An 18816-nucleotide genomic window follows, 5' to 3' on the forward strand; every position below is an offset into this window, starting at 1 on the left:
GCCCGACTCCCTGTATGTATGTAGTACCTATGTAGGTATTTGTAATAATAAAAAATAAAACTAAACACAACTTTAAAAATTGTGTTAAAAATACTCTCTAAAATCTATCTATACTGGTATGAATTTATTATTGATGGTTGTCTAGACAACACAATCTGTTTCTGTTACTTATTTTAAAACAATCAACCACGGTACAGATACAAGTCTTTTCGACAGCGTCATAGAATTAGATTGTTGTAAAATCTCATATTAATAATTTATTATTGTAATGTTTGCTATAAAATCATTACAAATATATTTGGGGATGCTGTACACCGCATCAAAAAAATTAAAAAATGCTTAGGTAGGTATATTGTTTGTGTGAAATGTGAAAAAAATTATCATTATCATTTGCATGTATATGTACGTATGGTATGGGTCTTGATGAAGCCTCGCTTAAAAAAAAAAAAAAAAAAAAAAAAAATATTATTATTACCTATTTGACACGGTCGTGTTCACTGCGCATCGCTCGTCGTTTGTGTTCGCTCGCATTTCACGGCGTCATGCCCACCGCAATCACTAGGACGCGTGCCGTATAATATATTAAATCCGATGGCGTCTTAAAAAAAAAATACAACTTTAGTGATCGGCGCGTATCGTTGTACGTATCAAGTACGTACGTATCAGTTTTTCGTTTATTATATTATCAAAGAAAACAGTAAATAATGTCTGGACGCGGTAAAGGCGGTAAAGTGAAGGGGAAGGCAAAGTCACGTTCCAACCGTGCCGGTCTGCAGTTCCCCGTCGGCCGTATTCACAGATTGCTCAGGAAGGGCAATTACGCGGAGCGCGTGGGCGCCGGTGCCCCGGTTTACCTGGCGGCCGTGATGGAGTACCTGGCGGCTGAAGTTCTCGAGTTGGCCGGCAACGCGGCGCGCGACAACAAGAAGACTAGAATTATTCCGAGACATCTGCAATTGGCCATACGTAACGACGAAGAGCTGAACAAGCTCCTCTCCGGCGTGACCATAGCACAGGGCGGTGTATTGCCTAACATTCAGGCGGTGCTGCTGCCCAAGAAGACGGAGAAGAAGGCCTAATTGGATTGCATTGCATTTACCAATAACGCTACAATTACATATTTTTATGTATGTTCATCATAATAATATTATGAATTGTTCAAAAGGCCCTTTTCAGGGCCGCAATATATGTCTTGAAAACAACGATAGTGATCGTTTACCATTTGACACGTACCAGAACATGAATAATATTAACTAACCTACGTATAATAAACTTGAATGAGCTATCTAAGACAAGTACCTAGTTCCTAAGATTAGCGCGTTCAAACAAACAAACTCTTCAGCTTTATAATATTAATTATAGTAGGTACATAATTATAGATGTTTAGTTTATAGTAAACCTTCTCGTTGAACGCATCAAAATACATTTTATGTTTGTTTGTCTACACTAATATTATTGAAGGAATTTTATAAGTTTTAAATGTTCATAAAATTTGCAACCGAACGAGGCCGCGGCGAATATAATAGTTAGGTATATTATGAACGTTTTATGTACCTATTTGTAGGTAATTTTTTTTAGTGTTGTTTAGTTTTGTTATAGGTACGAAAATACCTATGTAGAGCATGAAGTAAAATAAAATATATACTTAGTTTGAAAAACTAATTGCGAAATAATATTTTTAAAGTAAAACTAATGAAGAGGAAAACTTTGTTTGTTAATGAATAGGCTCATCATCAAAACTACTGGACCGATTTTGATGAAATTTGGCACAGACAGTCTTTAGACGCTGAGAAAGAACACAGGCTACTTTTTATTATTGCAAAATCATTCGAAAGCTACATCATCGACCATAATTAATATAATGGATAATAATAATAATATTATAACATTTATACCTACCATACCTTTCAAGGCTGCCTTTCAATTTTCTCGCTTTTGGAGACGACTGTATATTTTTTTATGTTTCCATAATATTATGCTTTCCAGAAATAATTTGTGTGTGCACATGCACATTTTTGTGGTTATCCTAAAAACTAATTGATAATAAATTATATAGGTACCATCATGATTTAGCTCGATATTTTTATACCTACCTGTTACAGAATTTTTTTCACTCACAACCGTTTTATTATATTAATAATATATATAACAACGCAATGCAATTTCATGTACTATCTTTGAATCAATATTATATTTATTTTGACAGACATCGTCAGTTTGATTTATTGGTGTCAATTTAAAAAAAAAGTTTAACACAAATAAGGTTTCATATCTTTAAGATAAATTTAAGATATTATTATTAAATAAAATCCTCCTTGATGATTCCCAATTCGACTGTAGTCTGTACTGTTATTTTACCTCAGCCTTATGTGATTAAAAAAAAAAAATCCTTAAATAAAATCCTCCTTGATGATTCCCAATTCGACTGTAGTCTGTATAATTGTTATTTTACCTCAGCCTTATGTGATTTAAAAAAAAAAAAAAATGCCAAATGAAAACATGTAAATGATTCACCGCATGTTCACCGCCCACTGTGTGGAGGGGACGCTTACGCTCCACGGTATTGGCCGATAACGAAAAGTGCTAGCTCGCATTACTAACCGATGGCCGTAACGCCGTGTGGCGCGATGTAGACCGGTTTTTGAACCGAAAAATGTTATACAGCCACGTCCGTCGCCTGTTTGTGTGTGCCCGCGTACATACAAGCTGTCGTTGTGTTCGTGTCTTACATTGTTTCCTTGTGCGTACTTCACGTCTTTCGTGTCAGTAAAGTCGTTTGCTAGTCGCCCCATTGAGAAGTTCGCCCGTGCTCGTTGAAGCCCAGATACGTCCCGCAGCACCGACTGCCGTTTGACGGTGAAAGCCGAAGAACGGAGAGGGCGGTGATGCGGCCGTAACTGTTGAGACAGCACAGACGGACGACCCAGTGCTTCGCCGAAGCACTCGACCCTAAAGGCCCTTCTCAGGGCCACACGGAGGCCGCGAGTATGCACGCGACTCCCGCGCGATCCGCGCGACCATCGCGCCCGCGCTTCGTAATACGCCACGACCGCTATGGAGCAGTCCGGTCGAGCTCCGCTCCCGGACGCCCCTCCCAACCGTTCTGGCAACCCGCCCCGCTATGGGAAACACCCAGGCCCGCCGCCGCCGCCGAGGAAGAGTCCGACGCGAATCAGGTCACATCACCACGTACCGCATATCTATCGGACGTGATGATGATAGATCGTTTCGTGCAGTCGGGCCACCTATCGCACAAACTGCGCGGATGGTTGGCATCCTATATTGAGATGCGTAGAGGTGATCTGGCGCGAATGCCGCCAGGCTGCTGGGAGGAGCCGTCGCCGGAGGACGAGCAGGTCTTGTTGGACAAGCTCGCCTCCGTACCGATCCCGCCCGGCAAGCCGAGAGCGAGGCGCCGCCGCCTTATTAGCAGCGACGAAGAGGAGGAGCAGGTCGAGTCGGCACAGGCCAAGCGGCCTTGCCAGACTCCCGCCCCCGCCGTCGCCACCCCCGCCATCGTTACTGCGATGGACACCTCCGCCGCGCCCGCACCGCAACCCGCCACCTACGCTGCGGTAAGTGCAGGCGCCGCCACCGGCGCTAAGCCACTACAGCCACTACACCCACGCGACCCGCGCCGCCCCCGCCGCATCGACGTCGGAGAGGCCGAGGAGCCGCAGCCCGGCCCATCCGGGCTACAACCGCCGCCGGCGACAAACAGCGGCACTACGCCCGCGCAGCCGCCCGCGCGCACAGCAGCGCCACCTGGCGCCGCTAACACAACCACAGTACCTAACGCAGCATCCAAGAGGTTCCCGCCTATTATCATTGAGTCGTTCCCAAATTGGACGACTCACCTGCGGGAGCTGACAAACATCATTGGACACCAGGTGAGCGCGCGCGCCTATGGGACGGGCGTGCGCTTCACACCTAAGGACGAGGCAGAATACCGCGCCATCGACCGCTACCTGCGCCGCATCGAGGGGGAGGGGGCCGACATAAGTTGGTTCTCATATTCCCCCGAAGCCGAGCGTAGCGTCAAGGTGGCCGTCCGCGGACTGCCCGTCAATACGCAGCCTGACGAGCTGCTCGCCGCGCTGCGCGAACTCGGGTATGACCCAGAGTTCGCGCGGCCCATTCGCGCCAGGAAGGGGCGCCCCGGATGCCTCTTCCTGGTAATACTGAGGAAAACACCAAATCTCACCCCGGGCATTTATGACATCAACGAGCTGATGCACATGCCCGGGGTAATCGTCGAGGCGTGGCGCTCGAAGCGGGGCCCGGCACAATGTCACCGTTGCCAGGGCTTCCGGCACTCGTCGCACAACTGCCACAGGCCCCTTGCCTGTGTGCGTTGCGGCGAGGGCCACGCGACCGCGGACTGCCCGCGGCCGAGAGACGCCCCCGCCATCTGTGCCAATTGCGCGGGGCCACACCCCGCAAACCACGCGTCGTGCCCGGTGATGCGGCGCGAGGCCCGCAACAAAAAGGCGGGCCCCATCGCGCGCACCACCACCACCACCACCCACGCACAGCAGCCGCGCACCGCGCCGGCCGCTAGACCCAGCGCGCCAGTAGCGCCGCCCGCACCCATCCAGCCGGTGCCGCGCGGAGAAGCGCACACCAGCGGCCTCATGGCGGCGGCAAATCCCGCCTCCGCCGCCCCCGCAAAACGTAAGCGACGAGGACGCGGGAAAAAATCCCGCTCGCAGCCCCCTCGGAGCGACGCCGCCACAGCGCCCCAAGCCGGCCCGTCCGCGCACATTCCGCCGGCGCAACATCGCACAATTACGACGACAGCCGAGCGCCCCCGAACGACAGCCGAGCGCCCCCGAACGGAGCCGAGTGCAACTTCGGCTCCCGAACATCGCCGAACACAGCCGACCGCATCATCGTCGGCACCGCAGCCCCCCCTAGCGGCGCCTGCCGATCCCGCGAAGCAAGCGGTGATCCGAGCGGCGTCGCTAGTACTCCAGAGCGTCCTGAGCGCCTTAGAGGAGGGAGCAGACCCCATACCCATAGTAATGCGGGGTCTCCTCAGCCTCCTACAACAATAGCGCTCAGGCTACTATATTGGAACGCCCGCACTATGGTGCCGGCGCATAAGAAGCCACTGCTCCGCCACCTGATGCGGGAGCAGAACATTGATGCGGCGCTGCTAAACGAAACGCAGCTGGGGCCATCTTCGAAGCTGAGCGCGTCCGGGTACGTAGTTTATCGCAGGGACGAGGTGTCGCCTACTGGCAGGCGATACCGCGGGCTTGCGATCCTTATCCGTCGGTCCATTCCTCATACCCCCCTCCCTGCTTTCACATCCCAGTCATTTTCCGCGCTTGGCGTTGAAGCGGAACTTCCAGGTGGCAGAATACGTATGTATGCTATATACAGACCGCCTACGGGGACTGTTGACACGAACGAGGTGAAACGACTTTTCGCCTCGGACGTGCCGACATTCGCCGCGGGTGACTGGAATAGCAAGCATACGCACTGGTTGTCTCGCTCTAACTGCCACAACGGCAACGCCCTCTATAACCTTATTGATTATAACAATATCGTAATAGAGGGTCCTCCTGAACCCACTCATTATCCCGATCAAGACTCCTACCGCGCGGACATTATCGACTTTTCGATCCACAATGTGGTCCGCCAGTCGATAACGCAAACTGTCATTGTGGACGAACTCGACTCAGACCACCTGCCGGTATTGGCCGAGTTCGCTGCAGACAGTCCGGCAATCGCCCCATCCCGCTCCCTCCGATGTGTAAATTGGAAGTTATTTGCAAGCACGCTTGAGCGCTCCACCCCCGCACGCGCGGTTACAAGCGCCGCGGACGTGGAGTTGTTTGCGAATGATTTGCAAGATACACTACAAACCGCCCTCGTCCGAGCCACGACACACAAACCGTCCACCTCCCGTCTCCCCCCCCTTCCCGGTTACCTCAAAAACCTTATCCAGAGGAAGCGATCTCTGCGACGGCAATGGCAGCGAACGCGCTGCCCGACCCTCAAGCGGCAACTTGTTCGGTTGCGTGAACAGGTTAGCACGGCGCTTGAGGAGCACAAAAGCGAGGGCTGGCACCGGTCGCTCGAACAGGCCGCCGAGGACTGGCCGTCGCTTCATCGACTCTGTCGCAGGTTCAAATCCTCAACCGCCCCCGCGCGCCCACTCACCGACTCCGCAGGTACTTATGTATACAGCCCTCAGGGTCGCGCTGACTTGTTTGCCGAACACCTGGCGCAAGTTTTTCAGCCGAACCCCCTGACGCCGTCGAACGCCGCCCACGCAACGGCAGTGAACGAATACCTAACGAGTTTTCTAAATTCACCGATGCCACTCGCTGGGGAAGCATTCTTCACGTCCCCGTCCGCCGTCCGCCGTGCGATTTCGCGTACAAAGTTGCGCAAAGCGCCCGGCGCGGACGGCGTGACGAATGAATCCCTCCGCCACCTCCCCCGTAAAACAGTCGCGGCTTTGTCGCGGCTGTTTAACGGTATATTACGCTCCGGTCACTTCCCTTCAGTGTGGAAGACCGGACGCGTAATAATGATCCCCAAACCCGGAAAGAATGCTTCCTTACCGAGCAGCTATCGACCCATTACTCTGTTGAGCACAGTCTCCAAAGTATTCGAGTCATTGCTGTTGCCAATGCTGCGCCCGTACTTGTCGCCTCGCGCTGAGCAATTCGGCTTTCGCGAGGCACACAGTACCACCCTTCAGGTGACAAGAGTATTGCACCACCTTAGCTCCGCTTTGAACAAGAATGAGAGAGCGGTTGCAGTGCTGTTGGACATCGAAAAGGCTTTCGACCGCGTCTGGCATGAGGGCCTTATATATAAGATCCTTACCGCCACCCAGTGCCCCGCGCGGCTCGTGAGGATATTGCACTCCTTCCTCACGAATCGTTCCTTTCACGTTTCCGTGTCCCCCGCCGTTTCACAAGACCACGCTGTGCAGGCGGGTGTCCCGCAGGGCAGCTGTTTATCGCCCGCGCTATACTCTGCCTACACAGACGATTTCCCCTCCCCCGCGCAACCCACTAACCATATCGTCGCTTTGTACGCCGACGATGTAGCCTTTGTCACCGCATCGGTATGGACATCGAACGCGGTGATAAAGGCGCAGCGTTGGTTGGACGAATTGCCTGCGTATTTTGAGCGCTGGCGGATTACCGCGAACGCTAAAAAGACACAGGCGATTGTATTCGGCGGTATGACCCCCTCCACCCACCTCACTCTGGCCGGTGAGCAAATCCCTTGGTCCAACAATGTCACCTACCTGGGCATCACTATTGATCGCCGGCTTCGCTTTAACAGCCACGTGAAGCGGGTAATCAATAAGTGTAAATCCGCCCACGCAATACTTCGTCCGGTGTTGTCATCCGAACTCCCGCTGCGTATAAAGGTAAGTCTGTATAAGATTTACCTACGGCCGCTCCTCACGTACGCCGCGCCCGCCTGGTATGCGTTTGTGTGTGAAAGCCTGCGCCGCAAAATGCGTGCGCGGCAGTCGCTCGCATTACGCACTATCGCTGGCGCGCCGTGGTGCGTGAGGAACGAGCGGATACGCAGCGATCTCGGTGTGGAAACACTTGACGATTTCATCCTACGCCTATCCCAAAACATGTTTGCGCGCGCGGATGCATCCTCTCATTCCCATCTCCGAGGGATTGCACCGATGCGCGCCCCTCCCGAGTCGCGCTGTCCCTTTCCGCGCGACTTGTTATCACCCCCCCCTCCCGCGGCGTACACAACGCCCTCCTATCCACCGGAATTGCTAGCTGCAATGTCGGCACCCCGAACCGCGCCTCCAGCGCCACCCTCCACCCACGCACTCCGTGCACTCCCTCACACCCCGGTGCATAACGCGCCATCCCTCCGATCCTTCCTACATGCACTTATAGTGCATTCCGTCACTCCCACGCCCCCGCAAGTCCCGCACTCTACTGCTCCGGCGCGCCCAGCCGCGCCGCCCACTACCCCTACGCCTACACCAATACAAATCCCGTCTGTCGGTACACAAGTACCCAGCCCACCTCCCCACCTATACTCCCACGCGCAATTGGCGCCTCCTACCCCGCCCATTCGTGTCGTTTCGCCCCAGTCCCCCTCCGTCCCCGGTCATGACACAACTCATGGCCGGGCTCGTAAAAGAAAGAGGTCGATTGATTCGCGCGACGCGGAATCAAATTCTAAAAAATAAGGGCTTTCACGCCCCCCCAAATTCCCGCCCGTGTTGACGGGCGGCGCTATACTCCCATTGAAGGGGGCTTCCCGCCCCGAACAATGTTCCCCACGCAGCCTCCTCGCGGAGGCTGCGTGTGCGAAGATCCCGATATGTATATGTAAATGTTATACATTTTCAATTGATTGAACTTATACTACAACAAGCAACATGCCGCCAAAAACGAGTGGAAAGGCCGCCAAGAAGTCCGGCAAAGCGCAGAAGAACATCTCGAAGTCTGACAAGAAAAAGAAGAAGCACAAGAGGAAGGAGAGCTACGCCATTTACATTTACAAGGTGCTCAAGCAGGTCCACCCCGACACCGGTATCTCCTCGAAGGCCATGTCCATCATGAACTCGTTCGTGAACGACATTTTCGAGCGCATCGCCGCGGAGGCGTCCCGGCTCGCTCACTACAACAAGCGGTCGACCATCACGTCGCGAGAGGTGCAAACCTCCGTGCGGCTGCTGCTGCCCGGCGAGCTCGCCAAGCACGCGGTCAGCGAGGGCACCAAGGCGGTCACCAAGTACACGAGCTCCAAGTGAGCGGCCGTCCGCCGTCGGGACAACGGCGTGGCGTGTTCGACTTATCGAACGCCCGCTCGCTCGCGTTTTGTGTTTATTATTATTATAAATACTATCAAAACAACAACGGCCCTTTTCAGGGCCACAATATATTTCATGAATGAATTGTGTGTGTTTACACGTCAAAAATACGTTTCTCCAACACGAACAACAGCAGTGAGAAAAAAAAAAGAAAACCTAAAGTTGTAATTTTGAAATTCGAATTTCGAATTATACGTTTAACGTTGGTCATTTGCGGGTATGATTTATTTTAATTTATTTACAAACTAGGGCTTCGCCCGCGGTATATATATTAAAAAAGTAGCCTGTGTTCTTTCTCAGCGTCTAAAGACTGTCTGTGCCAAATTTCATCAAAATCGGTCCAGTAGTTTTGATGATGAGCCTATTCATTAACAAACAAAGTTTTCCTCTTCATTAGTTTTACTTTAAAAATATTATTTTGCAATAATAAAAAGTAGCCTTCGAGATGCAGTCTATCTATTGAAATAAACCGAATCAAAATCGGTTCTCTAGTTTTAATTATACAAATTTATAATATAGGGAAAATAGCACACACGGACAGACATTCGAACCGATTTTCTGTTGTGTTATATTTATATAGGTACCTAGTTTTGTGTTTTGTAATAGTTTTAGTAAATTAATATTTTGTACTAGATTTACGCCCGCGGCTTCGCCCGCGTTTTCAAAGGAAAACCCGCATAGTTCCCGTTCCCGTGGGATTTCCGGGTTAAAACCTACCCTATGTGTTAATCCAAGTTACCTTCTATATATGTGCTAAATTTCATTGTAATCGGTTCAGTAGTATTTTTCCGGACGTATAGAAATTTTCCTGGCGTATAGAAATGAATGATCAAGTTGAAGATTACTCGAGATCTCAAAAACGGCGCAACGGATTTTGATGCGGTTTATTTTAATAGATAGAGCGGTTAATGAAGGAATTTTATAAGTTTTAAATGTTCATAAAATTTGCAACCGAACGAGGCCGCGGCGAATTTCTAGTTAGGTATATTATGAACGTTTTATGTATTTGTAGGTAATTTTTTTTTTTTTAGTGTTGTTTAGTTTTGTTATACGAAAATACCTATGTAGAGTTTGAAAAACTAAAAAAAAACACGCTTTCAAGTTAGATACTTACCACTAAAAAGTAGAAAATAATTCTTAATCTAGGAATCAAGCAATAACCAAGACATATTTTATTTTTGAACGCATTTTTATTAAACTTTGCACTTATGTAGAGTACCTATGTATGAAGTAAAATAAAAAAAAAAAGTTGAATGTTTTCCATCCATTTTGGATTAGGTACATGTAAATTTAATGAATAGATCCAGTACCTACGACCATAATGACGAACATAATGGGTTGTGTATGACATTGACAATATTATGACAATCTGCACATTGAAGATCTTTTTTTTTTTTTTTTTTTTTTTTTTTTTTTTCGAGTTCGAGTAAGTAGTTAATTTTGCATCAGGAATCGTGCAAATCCAACACAAAACTTTGATTATTATTATTTTATCTCTCTTTTCTCGTCATACACACCGCGCGAACGGTTACTTATCGATGTCTCTCTCGCACTCGACCACGATGAATAACGAAACGGAGACGCGTGTAATGTAAAACGGCGTGTTTATAAAAACGGCGTCGTACGCGTTTTCGTATTCATTCGAAGCGCAACCACTTCTCCGTGCGGTCGTATCGCGGCCACTTTGTTGTTTTATTTCTCTATAATATAGTGAATTCGAATTTCGACCAAGCCCGCCGATCACAATGGCTCGCACAAAGCAGACCGCTCGCAAGTCCACCGGTGGAAAGGCGCCGAGGAAGCAGCTCGCCACCAAAGCGGCCCGCAAGAGTGCGCCCGCAACCGGTGGCGTGAAGAAGCCCCATCGCTACAGGCCCGGCACGGTTGCTCTGCGTGAGATTCGTCGCTACCAGAAGAGCACTGAGCTACTGATCCGCAAGTTGCCGTTCCAACGTCTCGTCCGTGAGATAGCGCAGGACTTCAAGACTGACCTCCGCTTCCAGAGCTCGGCCGTCATGGCCCTGCAGGAGGCGAGCGAAGCGTACCTCGTAGGTCTATTTGAAGACACCAATCTGTGCGCTATACACGCTAAGAGAGTGACCATTATGCCAAAGGACATTCAATTGGCCCGCCGTATCCGTGGTGAACGCGCCTAAGATCCGTTTGTTGTTTGCATTGTTCGTGTCTCGTCGTGTCGTGTCGTGTGGTGTGTGGTTTCAATATGAAATAACATAACATAACATAACATGACATAGCACAGAGGACACGTCATCGGACATCGAATGTTAAAAAAAAAAAAAAAGGCCCTTTTCAGGGCCGCACGTGATTCATTTTAATAGTACCTAACCTAACTATAAATGTTTTCCACTGTGCAGTAACAGAAACAGACAACGAAATACCTAATAATATTGTTATGAGAATGATAAATATTAATATTATTATATTACCTACTGCATACTGAATATTGTTATAAATAACAAACAAACAGAAAACTTACCTACCTGATGAATTTTAGATTTTAGTAATGTAAACATTCAGTAACCATTAACCTTAAATTCTTCTTGTTGGCGGCAGGCCCTCTCAAGTGGACTGTAGTGGCGGGGGGGTTTGTAAATAATACAAACAATTATTTCTTCATACGCAGAGGGCCAGGGTGCCAAGCCGGAGCGGAGTTATTTCCTTAGTTTCTTCTTGTAGCGCGGGAGCAACTGGAATGCCATGACGCAACCGGTTTTGCGTCGATATTTATACTCTACGTGTTATCCCCTCCACTCCGGCTGGCCACGCCCCTTTCCTCACCCTTTATTTTCATTCTCTTTATTTTTACACAATTTTACATTTTCTACGTTTTCATTACATTCATTATTACATTACTAATTAATTCTACATCCATAACATATCCCGCCAACGCCCCGTTTAGACTGCGCGCACGATTTTCCCGAAATTTACTTTTATACTACCCCGTCCCCCGCTTCAGGTGTATAAATATACTGCGGGGAACGGTTTGTGCGCGCAGTCGCGGACGTGATGCTGTCGGGAAAAGAAACATTAAATTTACATATCCTAATCATTACATAATCATTAAATATTAACATCTACAATAGTAAATTCAAAGAAAGACAAAACATTATCGTATACTTAAGGCAACACATAAACAAAGACATTTTCAATATTCAATAAACAAACATAAACATTTACTATCATTAAACAAGACATAAATATTTTAAATTCCAAGTAAATAAGTCTTCAGTCATAATCTTTCATGAATTTTCCTATCTAATTATGACTACGTAATAACAATTTAACAAACATCTTTACATATAAATTCGCTATTCTATTCTTAGTTATAAAATAATCCTTCAGGCATAAGCCTTCAGGAGCTTACTCTACGTTAATACTAGACAGATTAAATACTTTACTTTCCAAACATATAAAACTTTACATTTAAGAACACAAATAAGACATACATTTATTCATACTAAAAATAAGCCTTCAGGCGTAAGCCTTCAGGAGTTTATACGTTATCTTATTCTATACTAATTAAATGAGTTGTGTACTTTACATTTACGTTTCGTCGTGCACATTTCTCCCGCCGTCGCACTCTGCGATTCGAACTGGTAGCACGACGATCTTCTTGGTGGGCCGCCGGAGGATTCTGCCGCCGCTGGTCTCCACGTCGACCACTCGTACCTCGCCGTCCTTGCCGGGATACGTGGCGATGACTCGTCCTCGGGGCCACGTGTTCCTCGGATGATTGGAGTCGCACACGATGACCAGGTCGCCGATCTTGGGGGCCGCGCCGCTTGCGTGGGGCTCCCGCCGCTGTTGGAGTACGGGCAGGTACTCTCGCACCCAGCGTCGCCAGAAGGTGTCGGCGAGCTGTTGCGCGCGCTTCCAGTGTGTGCGCGCTGTTGTTTGGTCTTCTTCGATGGTGCAGGGTGGCGGCACGTAACAGTTGGAGCCCAGCAGGATCATATTCGGTGTGATGGCGGGCGGCACGTCGGGGGTCACGGCCACATGAGTGAGTGGGCGTGAGTTTACGGTGGCTTCTACTTCGGCGAGGAGTGTGACGAGCGTCTCGTCACTGGGGTGCTGCTCGTGAAGCGTGTGGCGTAGGGCTTCTTTCACGGTGCGTACCATGCGCTCCCACGCGCCGGCCATGAATGGGGCGGCCGGCGGAAGGAAGCGCCAGCTGATGCGGCGGGCTGCTGCTTCTTCTTCAAGTGCGGCCCACGCGTCCGTGAGCTCTCGGTTGGCCGCGCGGAAGCACGTCGCGTTTTCTTTGTTCGACGCCCACCCACGTAGCTCGAAGCCGGCGTATCGATGTATGCGATCGACGTGCGCCGTTATCTCCTTTGCTTCATCTTCGGTCGCGTAGCTATGTATATAGTCGTCCATATAATGGTTCTCTTGAATCGCGCGTGCGGCTGCCGGACTCTCGTTCGCGTGTTCTTGCGCGTTTCTATTCTTGATGTAGAGCGCGGTGCACGGTGATGAAGAGGCGCCGAAGATGAGCGATGTCATACGATATTCATCGGGCGGCCCGTCGTCGCGTCGGTCGCCACGCCAGAGGAAGCGCAGCGCGTCGCGGTCTTCTATAATTTTTATCTGCATGAACATTTCCTTGATGTCGGCGGACACGGCGATTGGATGTTGACGGAACTTCATGATGACGGCGGGCAGAGATTGCAGTAGGTCGGGCCCGGGCAGCAGCATGTCGTTGAGAGAGCGGCCGTGTGACTTAGCGGCCGCGTCGTGCACCAGACGAATCTTCGCTTTGTCCGGGTTGATCACTGGAAAGTGTGGGAGGTACCACACTCTCCCGCCGGTGGGCGGAGTCTGCGCCTTCTCTGCATAGCCGGACGAGAGTAGATTTTCGATTCTTTCCTCATATTGTCTCTTCAGCTCTCCGTCTTTGTCCAATTTCTTTTCCAATGTCTTCAGTCTTTTCAGTGTGTCGCCGTAGTTGTTCGGTGTATCTGCGGACTCGTCTCTCCATAGGAGTCCGGTTTCATATCGGCCGGACGGCAGGCGTTGACTTTTCTTTTCCAGTATGTTGAGTGCCTGCTGCTCCGGGTCGCTGCGCTGTCGCTTAGGTTCGATGCCGATGGATTCTAATTCGAAGTATTTCTTCATCATATTTTCGAGTGTGTCGGGTGACTTCTCCGCTTCCGAGAGATGAGAACAGAACAAAACTGGGTGCTTGTTCGATGAACGGCAGCCGTGCAGTACCCATCCTAACAGTGTCTTCGATGCGACGGGCTGACTCCTCTTGCCGTGCCGTAGTTTACGTGTTATAATGAGCTCCCAGTTGTCTTGTCCGATCAGCAGCTTCGGTGTTGCATTCTCGTACAGCAGGTCGTCTTGCAGGTCGTGCAGATGGTTGCAGCGGGCGATGTCACTTTCGCGGATGGACTGCGTGAACGCGTGGAGTTGGTGCACGGTGCGGGCGTTGTCTAATACGTAATCTTTTTCTTCATGTCGTCCTCGTACTCGTGCCTTCACTCTCTTGCTGTACTCGTGCTCGTTCTCGTGTCCATTCACACCTTGAATTGTGATGGACTCGCGTGGCCCGTCGAGACCCAGCTGTTCTGCAAGCGCCGTTTCTATGATGGTCACCGTGCTTCCCTCGTCGAGCAGCGCGTACGTGTCGCATTTTCCTTTCGGCCCCGTGATGGTGATGGGGGCGATCTTCAGATACGCGCGGCGGCGCGTAGGTTGCTCCGACGTAGCGCTGTTGATGTTTATCGCCGACACGAGGACTTTTTCGTCGTTCTTCGTTTCGGCTTGCGGTTGAGTCGTTTCTTCATTTTTCTTTTCCGCTGTCTTTGTATGATGGAGCATCTTGTGGTGCTTCATGGTGCACCCGTTGAGGCCGCATGGACGAGCGCGGCATGTTGCTCGTTGATGTTTGCTTCGCAGACAGCGGAAGCACACTCGATGTTTCTTCGCTATTTCCCATCGTGTATTTACGTCGCTGTTCGTAAATTGTCGGCACTCGATAAGCTTGTGTTCTCGCTCGCACACCGGGCATCTTGTTTCTCGCTCGCTCGCGTTGCTTGCTGCGTAGGCGCGCTCCGTCCTTTTCCTTGTTATCCTCTCCGTCTCTGTGTCTAACGGAGCGTAACTGGAGCACTTGTCTGCTTCTTTATTCAGGAACTCTGCGAGCTTTTTCAGTAGCGGTGTCTTGTCTCGTTCGTCGGCGGCGAAGTCGTACCACTTATTCTTCATGATCGGTGTGAGCTTCTCGAGCACCTGCCGCAGCATTTCCGGGCTGTGCAGGTATTCTGGTTTTCCTAGTATTTCGACGGTGGCGACGATATTCGCTATTTTGTTTGCGAATATGCAAACATCCCGGGGGTTGTCCGACACTCGTGGTAGCGATTTAATTTTTTCCATTTCACCCAAAACGAGCGCGTCTGGGCGGCCGAACCTTCTCTGCAGGGCTTCGATGATCTTCTCGGGTCCGGTGTGTGATATGAGTAGGGCGGTGACGGCTTCTAGGGCTGCTCCTTTCAGCGCCTTCCTCAATCGTGCGACGTTTTCCCCGTCGGTGAATCCCTCTTCAGTTTCTTCATACGATGCCTTGAACGATAGCCACTCGTTGCTGGAGCCGGTGAACGTCGGTAGTTCACCGCCGTATCTTATTACTTTCCTTTGGCTTCTTGCGACTTCGTTGAAGGCGGTTACAATTGCCGCAACTTCTGGTGACCGCGTGGGCGGGTCTTTCTTCGGTTCCCGTTGCCCGTCGTCCTGTTCCTGGCGGGCCCCCCATCCTCGGTCTTCCTTGTTGTCGGTGTTCTTCGCTATGTAGCGTGGCGGTGAGAGCTCGCGAGTCGGGTTGGCGGCGGGTGGCAGTGGCTGGCTTGAATGCTGTTTCAACCACGACTCGACCCGTCGTTCCGGTTCGTAGTCCTCTTCTTCCTCTTCCGTTGTTGATTCTTCTTCAGCGCGGATTCTTTCTAACCGCGCCTTTTCTAGTTCTGCTGCGGCCTTCGCTTGTTCCAGCTTTAGTTCGGCTAGGCGTTCCTTCGCCTCCAACTCCGCGAGGAGTCTCTTGCGGGAGGCTACGGAGCGCCGCGACCGCACCTCTGATGCCTGGCGGAGCGTCTTCGAGCGGCGTGCTGGCGACCCGACGGCGACGTTCGATGGCGCCGCGAGAGCGGCGTTTGTATTTAAGTTGACGTTGCTTATTGGCGCCGCGAAAGCGGCGGTCGTCGGCGCGTCGGCGTTGTCGGCTGGCGCCGCGAAAGCGGCGTTTGTGTATCCTACGACGGGTGACGGCGCTGGCTGCAACTTGTCGGCGGGCATGGTGCTCGGCGTAGGTGGCGTCGAGCTGCTCTTTTCTTCTGTCCTCGTCGTTCTCGTCGCGGTCGTGCAGGTCTCCGATGTCTCCGTCGTGCCGCTCGTTTCTTCCGATGTGTTCGTTGATGACGTTCCTGTGGCGGTGGCGGTCGTCTCGGATACCGATGGCGTGGCTCCTCTTCCGCTCCGGCTTCTCGTGTTCATTTTTCTTCTGATCCGGTTCGAAGCTGACCAATGTTGGCGGCAGGCCCTCTCAAGTGGACTGTAGTGGCGGGGGGGTTTGTAAATAATACAAACAATTATTTCTTCATACGCAGAGGGCCAGGGTGCCAAGCCGGAGCGGAGTTATTTCCTTAGTTTCTTCTTGTAGCGCGGGAGCAACTGGAATGCCATGACGCAACCGGTTTTGCGTCGATATTTATACTCTACGTGTTATCCCCTCCACTCCGGCTGGCCACGCCCCTTTCCTCACCCTTTATTTTCATTCTCTTTATTTTTACACAATTTTACATTTTCTACGTTTTCATTACATTCATTATTACATTACTAATTAATTCTACATCCATAACATATCCCGCCAACGCCCCGTTTAGACTGCGCGCACGATTTTCCCGAAATTTACTTTTATACTACCCCGTCCCCCGCTTCAGGTGTATAAATATACTGCGGGGAACGGTTTGTGCGCGCAGTCGCGGACGTGATGCTGTCGGGAAAAGAAACATTAAATTTACATATCCTAATCATTACATAATCATTAAATATTAACATCTACAATAGTAAATTCAAAGAAAGACAAAACATTATCGTATACTTAAGGCAACACATAAACAAAGACATTTTCAATATTCAATAAACAAACATAAACATTTACTATCATTAAACAAGACATAAATATTTTAAATTCCAAGTAAATAAGTCTTCAGTCATAATCTTTCATGAATTTTCCTATCTAATTATGACTACGTAATAACAATTTAACAAACATCTTTACATATAAATTCGCTATTCTATTCTTAGTTATAAAATAATCCTTCAGGCATAAGCCTTCAGGAGCTTACTCTACGTTAATACTAGACAGATTAAATACTTTACTTTCCAAACATATAAAACTTTACATTTAAGAACTCAAATAAGACATACATTTATTCATACTAAAAATAAGCCTTCAGGCGTAAGCCTTCAGGAGTTTATACGTTATCTTATTCTATACTAATTAAATGAGTTGTGTACTTTACATTTACGTTTCGTCGTGCACACTTCTAATGAAATAGTTTTTTCATTTAGATGTTGGTACATTTGGCATTTTTTTTTTTTTTTTTTTTTTTTTAAATCACAAGGCTGAGGTAAAAATATAACAGTACAGACTACAGTCGAATTGGGAATCATCAAGGAGGATTTTATTTAATAACTTAATTAAAGATATTATATTATGAAACCTTATTTGTGTTAAACTTTTTTTTTTTTTTTTTAAATCACATAAGGCTGAGGTAAAATAACAGTACAGACTACAGTCGAATTGGGAATCATCAAGGAGGATTTTATTTAATATCTTAATTAAAGATAATATAATATTATGAAACCTTATTTGTGTTAAACTTTTTTTTTTTTTTTTTTTTTTAAATCACATAAGGCTGAGGTAAACTACGATACGGTTACGGTATTTTTTTTTTTTTTTTTTTTTTTTTTTTATTTAATTTCTCTAAAAATATTTGCGATTAAAAAAAATGAATTAATGTTGTCAATTATTGTGATTGAGTTTGAATTTATGATTTTGATATCATATTATTATTATTATTCAAAGATTATTAACGTAGTCCCTCGATATGCACGATATATTATCTATCCGTCTCCGTCGCGCATCGAGGCCGGGCCGAGCGAAACGCGTGTATAATGTGTGTGTATAAATAGAGGCGATTTAAACGTTGCGGAGCGCACAAGCTTTCGGGCACGCAGCGAGTAAGCAAGTATCTAAACGAGTAGAATCACGCAAGACAGTCGGCGATATGACAGGCCGCGGTAAAGGAGGCAAGGGGCTCGGAAAAGGTGGCGCTAAGCGGCACAGGAAGGTGCTCCGTGACAACATCCAGGGTATCACGAAGCCCGCGATCCGTCGTCTCGCTCGCAGGGGTGGCGTCAAGCGTATATCCGGTTTGATATACGAAGAGACGCGCGGCGTTCTCAAGGTATTCCTCGAGAACGTGATCCGCGACGCCGTCACTTACACCGAGCACGCAAAGAGGAAGACCGTCACCGCAATGGACGTCGTGTACGCGCTGAAACGTCAGGGACGTACCCTCTACGGATTCGGCGGTTAATTGTTTTTACATAGTAATTGTGTTACTTCAAAGATCGTCCGTCCGTTCGTACGTACGTCAATTCTTCCATACAATCGATTCGGCCTTTAATACTTCTTGGTACGAATAAAGATGGGCGTACGATCACCACGGCGATGATTTTGAAACAAACAAATTAACTACAAAAAGGCCCTTTTCAGGGCCGCAAACGATTCATTAATTCCACAATATTATATAATATTGTATTATGGATATGTTTCCCCTCGCGCGCAAAACTACAACACTCGCTATCATTTCACTTGTACTCTCTATAATATTATTATGTGTGCTAAATTTCATTGTAATCGGTTCAACACATACATACATACATACATACATACATACATACAT

At 48.7% G+C, this 18816-nt stretch overlaps 3 protein-coding genes across 3 annotated transcripts; all 3 read left to right on the forward strand.

Moving 5' to 3' along the window:
* Positions 1 to 588: 588 nt before the first annotated feature.
* On the forward strand, positions 589 to 1184 carry LOC123702079 (histone H2A). The gene has a single exon (XM_045649724.1). The coding sequence runs from the start codon at positions 705 to 707 to the stop codon at positions 1077 to 1079; it is 375 nt and encodes a 124-aa protein (XP_045505680.1). The 5' UTR covers positions 589 to 704; the 3' UTR covers positions 1080 to 1184.
* Positions 1185 to 8367: 7183 nt separating this feature from the next.
* Positions 8368 to 8886, forward strand: LOC123702084 (histone H2B). Its single transcript, XM_045649729.1, has one exon. The coding sequence runs from the start codon at positions 8393 to 8395 to the stop codon at positions 8765 to 8767; it is 375 nt and encodes a 124-aa protein (XP_045505685.1). The 5' UTR covers positions 8368 to 8392; the 3' UTR covers positions 8768 to 8886.
* A 1525-nt stretch (positions 8887 to 10411) lies between these two features.
* On the forward strand, positions 10412 to 18635 carry LOC123702097 (histone H3-like). Its single transcript, XM_045649742.1, has 2 exons — positions 10412 to 10905; positions 18124 to 18635. The coding sequence occupies exons 1-2, from the start codon at positions 10573 to 10575 to the stop codon at positions 18445 to 18447; spliced, it is 657 nt and encodes a 218-aa protein (XP_045505698.1). The 5' UTR covers positions 10412 to 10572; the 3' UTR covers positions 18448 to 18635.
* Positions 18636 to 18816: the final 181 nt, after the last annotated feature.

The sequence above is a fragment of the Colias croceus genome, chromosome 23 (assembly GCF_905220415.1).
Source record: "Colias croceus chromosome 23, ilColCroc2.1".
Taxonomy (NCBI): Eukaryota; Metazoa; Arthropoda; class Insecta; order Lepidoptera; family Pieridae; genus Colias; species Colias croceus.

What these genes read in the sequence shown, in the direction of transcription:
- LOC123702079 (XM_045649724.1), top strand. Translation starts at nt 705, where the DNA reads ATGTCTGGACGCGGTAAAGGCGGTAAAGTGAAGGGGAAGGCAAAGTCA.
- LOC123702084 (XM_045649729.1), top strand. Translation starts at nt 8,393, where the DNA reads ATGCCGCCAAAAACGAGTGGAAAGGCCGCCAAGAAGTCCGGCAAAGCG.
- LOC123702097 (XM_045649742.1), top strand. Translation starts at nt 10,573, where the DNA reads ATGGCTCGCACAAAGCAGACCGCTCGCAAGTCCACCGGTGGAAAGGCG. An exon ending in TTGAAGACACCAATCTGTGC is followed by an intron (nt 10,906 to 18,123) that starts GCTATACACGCT and finishes GAATCACGCAAG; the next exon opens with ACAGTCGGCGATATGACAGG.